Genomic DNA, 13,801 nt, shown 5'->3' with positions numbered 1-13,801 from the left:
GACCTCCGTAACCGCTAACTCGTTAACTTTTAGCCGCAACTTCTGGATGCTAAATGATTCAACTATGAATCAGAGGTGCTGTTTTGGCTCGTGGGCGAGTCTCTCCATCTCAGAGAGTTCCAGTCTCTGTCCCAATAAATAAGCTATATGTTTTAGGCCAATGGCATATAAAGAATAAAGAGCCTTTTCTCCATGTCCACTGTAGTGTCTCAGCGTCTCTATAGTAACATCTGTCTGGTCCAGGGAGCTTTGTCATTCATAAGCCGACTTTTACTTTTTTACTTTAAGTAAATTTCTAAGCCTGGACTTTGTTACTTTTACTTGAGTAAAGAAGTTAAATCAGTACTTTTACCAGAGTATTTTCTAACACAACTATCTGTACTTGTACTTGAGTACAGGAAGTGAGTACTTTTGCCATCTCTGGTTATTGGATGGAGTCTGGCTGACTGTCAATCTGCGTTCCATCATCCAGAACCAAACAGGGAGGACAGTTGCTCTATTCCTTATGTCTGCCATTGTTTACAGTTTGAGACGATACTAGACATTTCCAGACATTAAAGCCATACATTTCTATTTTACATAGATGCAAAATATTGGCAAAAAAAAAAAACGGGCCGGTTGTGGTTAGGAAAAGAATAACATAGAAAGGAACTGCAACACGCGGGGCACGACCCCCCATCTCCGGGGTGAAAGTCCTGTGATGTCTGACCCACCAACCTCCAACATGGTTTTTGGGCTTTTCAATACTATTCGTTACCGTAGCCTAACCCATTGAAAAACGTTACTTCAAAGCTCGTAATCAACACACAAAAATAACGACATCAACGTGACCTGTACATGAGTCAGTAGATCGAATAGCGTGACCATTTCATGAACTGCCCTGAGACTGGACTGTCTATAGAGATTAGGAGGAGGGATTTGCGGGTTTTATTATGTAGGAGAGGAGGCTCTGATGAAAATATGAATGACTCTGGGCAGGGAAACATTAGGTTACAAAGTAAGTGAATGGAGTGGGCAATGATAAGGCCAACCTAGATGAATTAACTGAACAGCCTTAAAATTGATTAGTGTGATTCATACAATCTGTCTTGAAATACAGTAAAGATAAGAGGTTTACGGCCACTCGAGTGCAGAAAAGAGAATCCCATAGATAAGGATAAAGATAATGAGACAGCAGGAGAACAGTGAGAACATTGACAACGGAAGATGCTGAAAAGGATAAAGTCAGAGGGATTATATAAAGCACAGGGACAAACAGTTGGTAGGGTAAGGAAAGAATGAACGAGGGAGTAGGGAGGGGTAGTAAGTATTGCCTCGAAAGGGTTTAACACACTGCTGCAGCATTTATTGCTGACAGATGTTGACAAGATAATGAAAGTGCATTGCACGTCAGTGATAATGCACTCATGTATACACTCATGTATACACAAATACAAAAAAGACAAGTTGGCATTTGTTATATATATATATATATATGTACGTATATATATATATATATATATATATATATATATATATATATATATATATATATATATATTTATAAAATATATATATATATATTTATAAAATAGCAGCATGTGTGCACACACACAACTGTGTATACTGAGATTTTTTTATCTGTTACTTATAGTTAAATAGATCCCTGAATTTCAATGTTAAAAAGACACTTGAATATTGTACACTTTGTGTGCAAAGTTGTTTGGAATTAACATTGCATCACTTACCATAATCATTGTATGTGATAATAATCAATAACCAACCCTCTATAAACACATGTAAACACTTAAGATCACCTAAGGAATGTATTAAATCAACATTGGTGTAAATGGTAGGATTGTACTTACCCCTGTGTTCCAAGGCAGGACCAGGATTTGTTTTGCATTCCAGTTTGTAAAGATACCGAGGGTGTGCCTTACAGTCCGATTATATAGGTGGAGCAGCGTGTGAAATGGTTTTCCGCTGCAACCTTTTGACATAGTTTTAAAGGAAGTGGGAGTCAACTTTCCTTTGTTTCTGTTTAATTTGTTCTGGGTCAGTGATGGTGGAAGTTTTTCATAAGAATATTGACAAATGTTGTGCAGCTGTTGTGGAACTTGTGAAATTCCACATGTTGGTTCATGAGTTAAATATATGCTGCTGTACCACTTTTTGACAACTTTACAGATTCTTGTGGTATGGATATTGAGGATTGAAGCTAAATTAATGGGCATTGTTTGGGACAGTGCTGTATTTGCCTTGTATCATGTATTAGTTGGCCTTGCATTGCCAGACCAGGCCCACATATATGTCAATTTTGGGTTAGTACAGAAATACAGTCAAGTCTTGTCTGCATGTGTGTCTGCAAATCTTTAAACCAATCGCAATTGTCTTGGGCGGCACTAAGCAAAGGTGGATCTGCAAAAGGGTCTCGTGTAGGAACTACTTCTGGTGGAACTTTTGCACCTGACAAAAGAAAATGCTGCATGCAATATTAAATTAAGTTAACTGTTCCCATAATACCATTTATATCAACTATTTAAATTAGCTGGACACACGGTTAAAGGTAATTTGCTCTTACCAGTGTGTCGCCGTGTGTATTTCCTCTATAGAAATCCCACACTCTGCCCCAAAAGGTCACAGTTTGAGAGTCAATGACGTAAACAAATTCCTTGTAAATCTTTCCAACCATTCCCCAAAAGAAGGAAGCAGACCTGCCTTGTTGCACAATCCAAATATTTTTTTTAACTAACCATATTCAGCAGGTAGCTTGCTACCTCAAAGTTTGTTGTTTCCCAAAGTGAACAGAGTTTGAAAACTGCAACACAAAGTGAGCGCAATGTGAGCAACATCTGGAAATGTATTTCAGTTGATCCAGACATTAATTGCACGATGTACAATTCCAGTGCTATGTTATCCCATCAGCCCCTTCAACTTGTGCATGATTAATCATAAAGCAGTCTGCTGAGCAGTCAGATCGGCAAACAGTCGGCCAGTTGAATGGCACTGGGCAGTCCAGAATCCACTTTGGCAAAAGGACACCACTGCTCTCCGACATCTGGCTGGAAACGGATGGAGGCACGGAGGCCCCCCAGATCACCGTCCGACGCCAGCCCACTGGCTACCAGGATGCCCAGCAGAGAAGTCGCCGTCATGGTTCCAGAGGAATTCCTCCACCCTGGCCTCTGATGTAGAGACGGATGCAGGGATGGTCTAGCTTGTTTAGTTGGGATCACAGCCATAGGTCGTAGCAACCGCCATTTACTTTTTCCTCTGTGTTCCTCTGATCTTGATAACATTTGAAAACCTTAAACAGCCAGGCTAGCAGAGCCAGTCTAATATGCCATAATTAAGAATAGCTTTAACTTGTCTGTATAAACGCTGAAGCCAACTGTATAAAATGATGCTTTGAGGGACTTTTTTGTCAGACTCTGAAGAACTGTTCAAAAGGTGCAGCGCTCTATTAAAGCTATAGGGCACAGTTCCTGCCGCCGCCATGAGGAATTCTTATGTAATTCTTATATACTTGTTTACCCAGGAGAGTTTGATGCCAATCCAAGTTGTAGTGTTTCAGCTGTGAGTCCATGGGACTTTTACCTATAACTAATCTGCAGAATCTGAAACTCTTTGGCAAAGTCCCAGCATGCACGATACCAGGACCCTGAAACCAAAGCATCTAATTCTTTCTTTCGGGTCCAAGCCCGAGGGGGCAAGGCAATGCTATCATCACAAAACTTGACATTATTGTTCAAAATGCCAATCCGAGGCTCCATAGCAGATTTGGTGAGGATCGGCCTTTAGGGGGCTCTATGATCAAGGTGGCCTTTTAGTCAATGAATGGGAAAATCGCTGTTGCAAATCACCACAGACTTTACAGTTTGCACTTAGTGAAATTTCCTGACATTTGCCTCACCTCTGACGTGCTTTGGTTTCTGCTTTTGCATGCTCATCTTTCCCAGGCTCGCTTTCGTGGGCTCCGCGGGGCATCGGGCGTGGCGTGCGCCCGGGGGGGAATCGCGTCAGGGAGGCTTAGAACCCAGTCATAACTGCTTGCGGTTGTAGTTCATTTTATTATTTACACTTTTACTATTGTCACCAGTCGGAATATCTTCTCTTTGCCAATAATTAATTAAATCCTAATGTTATTTTTAAGTCCACCTTCAATATATCTTGATGGTAAACCACTTGGCTGCATCCATTGACTTGTCAGCTCTTGCTCTGCTGAGCCCTTCCCTCCTCTCTTTGGCAGACAAGATATAATTATGTGAACTACTGCTTAAGAAACACTACGCCAAAGGTCGGTTCCCATCGCAGCTTTTTCACAGCAATCCAAATTCACTAATCACATCAAGGAAAATCTTTGAAGTCTGAACTATTTGAAATCTTGGGTCCAGTATTGAGCAGATACACTGCCCCTAACCATCAGCCACAAACTGGGAAGTAACAAAGCCTTCGCCCTGTTCAAGCCTTACTAACTAGTGTTGGGGATCTTAGAGTAGCCCGGATTTCACTCTTTTTTTCTCACTCCAAACCCGTAAAATACATACGTTTGGGCAGTGGCTGTCCGCGTGTGATGCAATGTAAAAGACACCATTCGGCGTGTGTGTGGAACATACTGAGGAGAGCAGCATGTGTCCGCGTAGGGAGGTTGGTCAGGGTGGTGGAGGGGTCAAACACAGGACTTTCACCCAGGAGAGCGGGGTTCATGTCCCGTGTGTGTCCTTAACCATCCCGTTAGTCCCGTGTGTCATGGAAGCCCAACCAGGACCTTTCCCTTAACCCAGCGTCCTGTGGCTGAGAGTCACGGAACCATAAGCCCACCCATGAGCTTTTCTTTAACCTAACAGCATCAAAAGGGACGGCCATAGTCCCGACCAAGCGTGTGTTATATGACTCTAAGAGAGACCTTTAGCGTCAATAACACCGGCAACAGCACCTGACCAAGCGTCCGTATTTTCTTGATTCTTATGATTTTCATCCTCCTCAAACATTACAAAAGATGTGAGGGATTTGACAAAGATATTATATACTTTATCCATCCATCCATCTTCATCCGCTTATCCGGTATCGGGTCGCGGGGGCAGCAGCTCCAGTAGGGGACCCCAAACTTCCCTTTCCCGAGCCACATCAACCAGGTCCGACTGGGGGATCCCGAGGCGTTCCCAGGCCAGGTTGGAGATATAATCCCTCTACCTAGTCCTGGGTCTTCCCCGAGGTCTCCTCACAGCTGGACGTGCCTGGAACACCTCCGTAGGGAGGCGCCCAGGAGGCATATTACAGATGCCCGAACACACCTCAACTGGCTCCTTTCGACGCGAAGGAGCAGCGGCTCTACCCGAGCTCCTCTCGGATGACTGAGCTTCTCACCCTATCTCTAAGGGAGACGCCAGCCACCCTCCTGAGGAAACCATTTCGGCCGCTGTACCCTGGATCGTTCTTTCGGTCATGACCCAGCCTTCATGACCATAGGTGAGGGTAGGAACGAAAATTGCCCGGTAGATCGAGAGCTTTGCCTTCTGGCTCAGCTCTCTTTTCGTCACAACGGTGCGATAAACGGAATGTAATACCGCACCGGCTGCTCCGATTCTCCGACCAATCTCACGCTCCGTGGTCCCCTCACTCGCGAACAAGACCCCAAGGTACTTAAACTCCTTCACTTGGGGTAAGGACTCACTCCCCACCCGAAGAAAGCACTCCATCGGTTTCCTGCTGAGAACCATGGCCTCAGATTTAGAGGTGCTGATCCTCATCCCAGCCGCTTCACACTCGGCTGCGAACCGATCCAGTGAGTGCTGAAGGTCACAGACCGATGATGCCATCAGGACCACATCATCCGCAAAAAGCAGCGATGAGATCCCGAGCCCACCGAACTGCAACCCCTCCCCGCCCCGACTACGCCTCGATATCCTGTCCATAAATATTACAAACAGGATTGGTGACAAAGCGCAGCCCTGGCGGAGGCCAACCCTCACCTGGAACGAGTCCGACTTACTGCCGAGAACCCGGACACAGCTCTCGCTTTGGTCATACAGAGATTGGATGGCCCTAAGAAGGGACCCCCTCACCCCATATTCCCGCAGCACCTCCCACAATTTCTCCCGGGGGACCCGGTCATACGCCTTCTCCAGATCCACAAAACACATGTAGACTGGTTGGGCATACTCCCAGGCCCCCTCCAAGATCCTTGCGAGAGTAAAGATCTGATCCGTTGTTCCACGACCAGGACGGAATCCGCATTGTTCCTCTTCAATCCGAGGTTCGACTATCGGCCGAACCCGAAAGTTATATACTTTATGATATTTGAAAATGTCTTTAAATGTTATCTTCAATATAACTGAGAATAGAAACACCTGACTCCTGTAAGGTAATGCTGTGACCAGTAGTTTAAATTATTTCATCTTTGACTCTTTGAAATCCTGTTTTGTCCATCATTCCGGTATGGCAGACAGGTCTACGTTCAATAATACCCATGGGCCTCGGCTGACATTAATATGGAGAAGACGGCAGTTGCAGATTTGTTTTAGGCACAGATTGTTGAACCATGTTAAAGATTTAATGAACATTGTGTATGTGCAGATAGATGAAATGATGTGGATGTCGTCTGATGGCTGGTCTGGGAGGATGTGTGATGACCGGCTGGAGGAGACTCCGAGTGGGGGTTCCGTCTCAGAAGCAGTTTTCACCCAAATAATTTACAGACCCCCAGAAGTGTCAGATTGTGTAGAACTGAGTTGTGCGTGGGCTTGACTGACATCGTTGAGATTGTTTGTGAATGTAAGAGCGGTACGCCTGGGAGGACCAGCGGCCTGGGAACTGAAGGGTTTGGTGGGAGATGCCTGATCTAGAGGCTGTGGAGGCTGCGCCGATGCGGGAAGAGTGGCTGGAATAATGTCTGGGTGATATGGCTGAAATGCAGGTCCCGAACCTTAGTTAACAAATTAACTCCATTTCACTATTGTCACCTGTCAAAATGTCTTGTTGGTTCCACCTTTACAGGAATAAGTCGGTAGTTCCATCGACCTGTCGGCTCTTGCTCTTGATGAGCCCTTCCCTCCTCTCTTCGGCAACAATGCCAAAGTTGCACCTTAAAAGGCTTGACCAAACTGTAACTGTTCCCATACCACATATAAACAATATAACGTGTGTGTGTGTGTGTGTGTGTGTGTATAAGCACTACAAAGTAAAGAGGATTAAAAACCCACAGGCTTATTGGAGATGTCACATACCTGGACACAAAAGTGACAAAATAGAAAAAAATCCTAGATTGGTGTTCTTATTAAATTCAAAAAGACATTGAAGCATTTCCTCCTCGTGCTTAAACAACACACACAGATGAATGAACCGCATCTGTGTCCATATTTACAGGGGGAGAGGATAACATGTGGATAAAAGCTGACGGATGAAAAAGTGAGTGATGGATGCCAATATAGGAGGAGGGATGAGAGAAGGATGGGCAACAACAGTAGGGGATATGCCTCAGATTATCACCCAGTGTCAGATCCTCTAGAGACAGATAAAGAGGAGGAGTGGACCAAAGCGGGACAGCAGGAGAGACAGAAAGAAAGAGGTCGTCTCTGTGTATGCAAGCTGCGCTGCAAAGATGACCGACTCCAAAAGCGTATTATCAGTGGAGGTTCCAGAGGGGAAGTTAATAAAAAAGGTCAGTAGAAGGATGCCAAAACAGGACTTTGCGATGTCCTAAATTTGGCCACTGGGGCTCTTACAAAGTCAACGTGATAGACAGTGGGGACCGAGCATTTGTCTTCTGAGGCCTGGCTGGCACAGCCACTATTGACTTTTCTATTAGCAAAATTTTGTTTTCATTTTTATTTATTCAAACACAATATCCTTTTTAGAGCAATACTATTTGTGTTTTCCGAGCTGTGCATTAGGAAGGTTGAGTTCAATGATAAACGCTGTTGGTGTTAATGCAACTGCACCTTCAGTAGGTGTGTGAGTGGATCTGTGCTGCCGTGGCTTCTTTGCCTCAACCTTTTTCTGTTACTGTCCTTTCCAGCAATTCATTTATAATTTCTTTTGCATGAAAAATCATCCCTCACTCCGTCCTCTTTCTCTTGCGTTTCTTGTGAGACGTTCTCATTTCGTGGTCTCTTTGTCCCTACACCGGTCTCCAGGGTTCCATCAAGAAGAAGATTGAATCATTAAGGCGATGGAGCTCAGCGAGTATAAAGAGGCCTCCAAAGCCTAAGGCCAAGACCCTGAGTCTCTCCTCCCCCGTGGGAGACCCTGATGACGTCTGGCTCCCAGAGGGAGACAAAAGGAAGCTGCGACCCATCGTTGACTCAGTCTTTGGACAGGTAGGACACAGAGCTGGACGTAACCTGTACCCCAGGTGTCTTTGTATGTGAGTGCATGTCTATGTTTGTGGTGGTTTTCACATGTGTTTGGCTGGCACACGTACACTAGGATTAAAAGGTTCTTTGGAATTCTTCTCGCTGCTAAAATACATTTCAATAGCTGCAAGCACAGGGGCGCACGTCAAGGTGTCCCTGACCAAGACACTGAACTAGAACTGGAGAAAATCAAATAACACAATATATAGAGATATTTTTGGGCATGAAGGGCATGACAGGGGAGAGTGATGTGCAGCAAAGGGCCCCAGGTTGGAGTCGAACCCACGGCTGCTCGTCTCTACCTTGTGTGCTACCCAGGCGCCCAATACCACAATATTTTTGACCAAATACTCAATGTCAAAAATGCGGCGAAATTGTAGGGTTGACTATTGGTGCTTTCACAAAATATTGACCTAATTGAGATTGAGATTGAGATTTTTGAAGTATAATCATCAGTAATGTGGATATAATGGTTACGTGAATAACTGTGAATAAATAAATAAATGAATGACAAGCCAGTGTTGCACAGCGCACTGGACGTTTGGTTTATTTTAATCCCAGAAAAGGCATCCCAATCAGGTGCACCCGTTTGACAATGAATGTTGTGTAAGAGTGTGTGTGTGTGTGTGTGTGTGTGTGTCTTTCTGTGTGTGGCTGGCTGTGTGGTGTAGTTGGCCTTCTGCAGTACCCTACTGCAAATATGAGCTACTGTATTCGAGCTGCAGTGACGACTGTGTAAACCTGGCCTGTGGGCTGGCTTTTGAAATGGCTAATCAGAGTTTTCAGGTGGTGTTGTATCAGTAACTTATTAATCTCTCTCTCTGTTGCTCGCTCGCTTAGTACACTGTGTATGTGGGTGCATACCTACCAGTGAAGGGGCGGTGCTTGTGCCTACTACACAATAGATTCCTGTCTAGTAGTAACATGGAGCAAGGTTTTGATGAATGGGGCCCCGTTGCGAAAGGGGTTAAAGACGGGAAATGACATGCACCAAAGGGCCGCAGCAACAAAGACTGAGCTTTTGTACATACATATACTGTATATATAGTATACCATAGATAGATAGATAGATAGATAGATAGATAGATAGATAAGTTTTTAGTGATCCCAAAAACATTGGAAAAACGGGAAATTCCAGTGTTGCAGCAGCAAAATATCAGACACACATTACACATACAGAATATGCTTGAAATAACAGCATACACTATACATGAAATAATAATAGGATAGTATATAACAGCATGCCCTAGTCATTCATCCACTGTGCTGCTGTAAATGACATGTCATGTTTGTGCACTGTCAGATGTAAAACAGGCAGCAGAATTTTTCTTTTTAATAACTTTAAATGATGAGATGAATGTGTCAGTGGATTCACTGTGAAAATGGGTGATGGTGATTATTAAAAAGGCCTCAGTGGACAAGTATGTTTTCAAATCCATCAGCGATGCACCCTGCGAGAACAGGAAATGGTCTTCTTCTTTAATATGGTAAAATGTTTATCTCACAGCTGCTGTCTCTTGCACAACTGGACACTTCATTAAGTGTTCTAAATAAAGCCGTAAGGAACATTAACGTCAAACACAACTACATTTGAATGACAAATAGCCGTTACTTTAACAAAATGAAGCTACTGGGCATGCAGAAATGCAAATGTTGAATGGGGAAGGAGACACACTAAACATGTGTGTTAAGTGTCACAAATACAAATTGGTTTTGCCTTTGTTTATAGCCAAACATTGCTTTTTGTCTCAAAGGAAATAACAAGAGATGAGAAATTGAAGGATTTTTATTTCAACTTTTTTTCCATGTCTTTGTAAGAAATGAGCTTGCATGAGACCCTTAAATATGAGTGTGAGAATATTATGCACCCAAATACAATAACGTAGCTTTCTTCTGTTTTCCAAGATGATAATCCAGAATGATTTACGTAAGAACAACAGGACACAAGCTAGGATTTGTAAATCCCAGTTATCACAACCAGCAGCAATGAGGAGTGCAGGGTATGAACCGGAATGTCCTGACAACATTCCTGAGACCCGAGTGGGATCATGTAGAGGGAATAAAAACATACGAGCGGTGAGGATTATTTTTTCATTTCAAGTCAAGATCATGTTAAGAGCTGAGGGGATGACCGCGTAATTAGATTTCTTATAAGCTGACGCGACAAAGCCATTTCTGAGGCTCAGTCCTGCGGAGTGTGGTGAAAGACAGTGTACAGGTCAGAAAGAGGAATAGCAGAAAGGGGACGTTCATTCTAAATGAGAGTCAGACAACTGAGTGTCCACACTGAGGATGTTACACACTCACAATATGATTAATGCAAAATTTAAGAACGTTGTTGCATATTTTCCTCATATTTTGCAGCAATAATCCCTGCACAGGATAAGGTCAACATTTTAAGTTGTGTAGGACTAGTTTATGACATGTTGTTACCGGTGACTTATATATCTTAACATCTATTTAAAATATATCTTTATACATATATTTGCCGTAATGGTGTGTGTGTGTGTGTGTGTGTGTGTGTGTATGTGTGTGTGTGTGTGCAGTCCTTCGTGTGTTCTGTGTGGCCATTTCAGTTGTACACACCTGGCCACTATAATCAATCAACTTTATGTATGACGTGAACTCGTAACACATTTAGGAGAAAGTTAAAGAAAAAAAACGTTGATAGAAATCTTGTGAAGACCAAATTTATGAACGTATATTCAAAACAAGCACGATCATAGCACTGAAAGTGTCAATTCCTCTAGCCCTACACTTCTGTGTTGTCTTCTGTATTATCATCATAATGAGTTAAGAGTATTTTTATTAAGTGAAATGTCTGTTTAAAATAAACCGTTTTGCTGTGCTGACGATGACAAAATGGAATGGTTGTTTAATTCTAATGCAGCTGGCTACCTTTCTGGTTTTGTCGTGCTGGTAGAAGTTGCTCTAAGGCGCAATTTTATCAAAATTGCAATATGGACGAGGTTAATATCTAAATTGCAGGCCGGCGCAAACTTTGTTAGGTGCAAACTGTGCGTCAAACCATTCTGAACGGAGTTTGTGGTGCTGCAGAGACGTTCTGGCCTACGGATCTACAAATCCTACCCTACAGATTACAGAAACAATTTTCTGTTTGGTACACATCCTTGCAAAAATTGCATTAGAATCATTTTAATATTTTTTATTTTATTTTAAAGTGCTCATATTATGCTCGTTTTCAGGTTCATAATTGTGTTTAGGGGTTATATCAGCATAGGTTTACTTAATTAAATGAAAAATAAAACACCATAGTTTTTGTTGTACTGCACATTGCTGCAGCTCCTCTTTTCACCCTGTGTGTTGAGCTCTCGCTCTTAGCTACTTGTGGATGTACACGTACTCCCTGTTTAACCCTTGTGTTGTCTTCCAGTCAATCATGAAAAAAAACATTTTGGTCGAGCTTTTTTTACATTATTATCGCTTTTTCCAAAATTTTTGTCACCTTTTCAATGTGGGTGCTTTTCTTGATTTTTTTCCACTGTTTTTTGATATTTTTAATGTTGACATTTTCAGTGGACCAGTGATTTTCAGTTTTTTTTTTTTTACTGAAAATGGGTCAATTTGACCCAAGGACAACATGAGGGTTAAGACCAGGCCCACTAGCTGAACATTGACATCAGGACAGCTGATAGTGGACACATCTTCCAACATAAAGCTGTCAGGCTGCCTCACAAGCAAATACAGAGTGTGTTACTGTACACACTGTTACATAATAAAAACTGAAACCACAAAATACGTCTTTTGTCCATGCCCTCTAGAACAGAGATCTTAAACAGGGGGTCCGGCACCCTTAGGGGGGTCCTCGGAATTACTTCAGGGTGGCCCCAAGTTATTGTGTAATCTTTTTTTTTTGTTAAAGTTTAAAATTAATATGTCTGAAAATATACATAAACATGAGTCCCACATATTAGTAGCAAATATATATCTACCTATTTGTGATTTAGATTTAAAAATGTACACAATGTTGATGCCTGTAGGTTAGGTAGCCTCCATGTTAGCCAAATACAGTTAAGCTTCAATTAGTCAATTATTTTAATAGCTTAGTATTCTATAAATAAAAAATATATGTAGGCGTGAGGCCGCCCAATATGTTATTGTAGACCCAGTTTAATATGCAACATTATTTTATACAATATACTGTATGTAGTAGGGGGTCCCTGAGCTGCTTAAGGATTCACTGCTAAGTATGTTTAATATTAAAACATGATTTATTTGACATATGAATATGTCAATTATTATTTTAACCATCAAATTGAATGTGTACAGGCTTTAGGCCGCCCCACACATCATTGTAGGTCTAGTTTAATATGCAAATCAATGTACTACAATGTATTTTGGGGGGTCCCTGCTCCGTCTCTCTTTTAGATAAGGGCTCCCTGGCCTAAACAACGTTAGTGACCTTGGTCTAGAATGAAGTATTTTGTGATCTTTTCCGGCGCTCCCTGCGTTGGCCTCTGTGTGTCCGGACAGGCCTCACTCTAACGAATCACAAGGCTGTGTTGGGACAGTCATTGTGTTTACTGCTTATGAAACGTACAATCTTAAATTAGATCGAAATATCAATTTTCTCCTCGCAGCTGTAAAATAGCTGGCAAAAATTGAATTGAATTTACAAACAATGCATGCAAAGCAATGGGAACAAAATACAAAAGCAGCTTTAGTAGACAGATGTAAAAGTGGGTTAGTTGATGGACCATTAACACTGAGGCACTCCTAGCAGCACCAGTTGTGTCCTATACTAATGATATTGTTGCAGAGAATCTGTCTCTCTATCCGTGGACCTCCAGGACCTCAAAGAAAACTCTGCTTTAACAAACTGTGGACAGATGCGAAAGGAATTACCCTCCTTTTAGGAATGTGGGACAAACCAAAACAGCCTAAAATTCAGGATGAATTGAAATCCTCCGCTGACTGTACCAGCACTTGTTCTTTAGATAAAACTCTTCTGCCTGGGGTTTTGATCTGTAAGTTCAGGTCTGAGAAAGGTGTCATGTAGTAATATGAAAACATATGGATAACTTTTTTTATTTATTGTTCATCTTTCTTAATTTCTGTGTTTCTTCATAGCTTCACTCTTGAAAATGTTTCTGGGTCTGAATTGATGTTAGATGGTAGGTCCACCTCTAAAATAGTACTTGTATCTGATTTTGTTTTGATCTAAGAAATTATGAATCGGCTTCTATTTGTCAATGGTTGGCTTTGAATGCATTTTCTCCACGCTCCACTTGCAGTCGGATTTAAAGGTGCATTCGTAGACTTTTCTTTGTCCACTTGGGGGCAGCAGAACCAGCTGGTAACACAACATTGACATATTAGCAAACAATTGCCTATTTACACAGACACAGAGCAGCAATAGCATTCATTTGGAGTTGTGTTTCTAAGATTTACTCTCCTTGTATCTGTACTTTGGGCTCCACTAAGTCCTGAGTAGATACACTGTAAAA

The 13,801-nt window shown here is 42.3% G+C and overlaps 2 protein-coding genes across 3 annotated transcripts in view; one reads left to right on the top strand and one right to left on the bottom strand.

Annotated features, from left to right (window-relative positions):
- Positions 1-1,973, bottom strand: part of vwa11 (von Willebrand factor A domain containing 11) — a 36,272-nt gene extending 34,299 nt beyond the window's left edge. Inside the window, exon 1 of the mRNA XM_032528212.1 lies at positions 1,848-1,973. Coding sequence (XP_032384103.1) covers positions 1,848-1,885 — 38 coding nt within the window. The 5' untranslated portion in view covers positions 1,886-1,973. The remainder of the gene's footprint in view (positions 1-1,847) is intronic.
- Positions 1,974-7,408: 5,435 nt separating this feature from the next.
- The window catches only part of cabp2a (calcium binding protein 2a), a 32,329-nt gene continuing 25,936 nt past the window's right edge, over positions 7,409-13,801 (top strand). The window contains exons 1-2 of one of the 2 annotated variants that reach the window (XM_032541503.1): positions 7,409-7,639; positions 8,115-8,297. In XM_032541503.1, the coding sequence (XP_032397394.1) occupies positions 7,580-7,639; positions 8,115-8,297 (243 nt within the window). In that variant the 5' untranslated portion in view covers positions 7,409-7,579. The remainder of the gene's footprint in view (positions 7,640-8,114; positions 8,298-13,801) is intronic. The other variant, XM_032541497.1, reaches the window with a different exon arrangement.

This window comes from Etheostoma spectabile, chromosome 2 (assembly GCF_008692095.1).
Source record: "Etheostoma spectabile isolate EspeVRDwgs_2016 chromosome 2, UIUC_Espe_1.0, whole genome shotgun sequence".
NCBI classification, from domain to species: Eukaryota; Metazoa; Chordata; class Actinopteri; order Perciformes; family Percidae; genus Etheostoma; species Etheostoma spectabile.
This window is presented reverse-complemented; position numbering and strand designations above follow the sequence as displayed.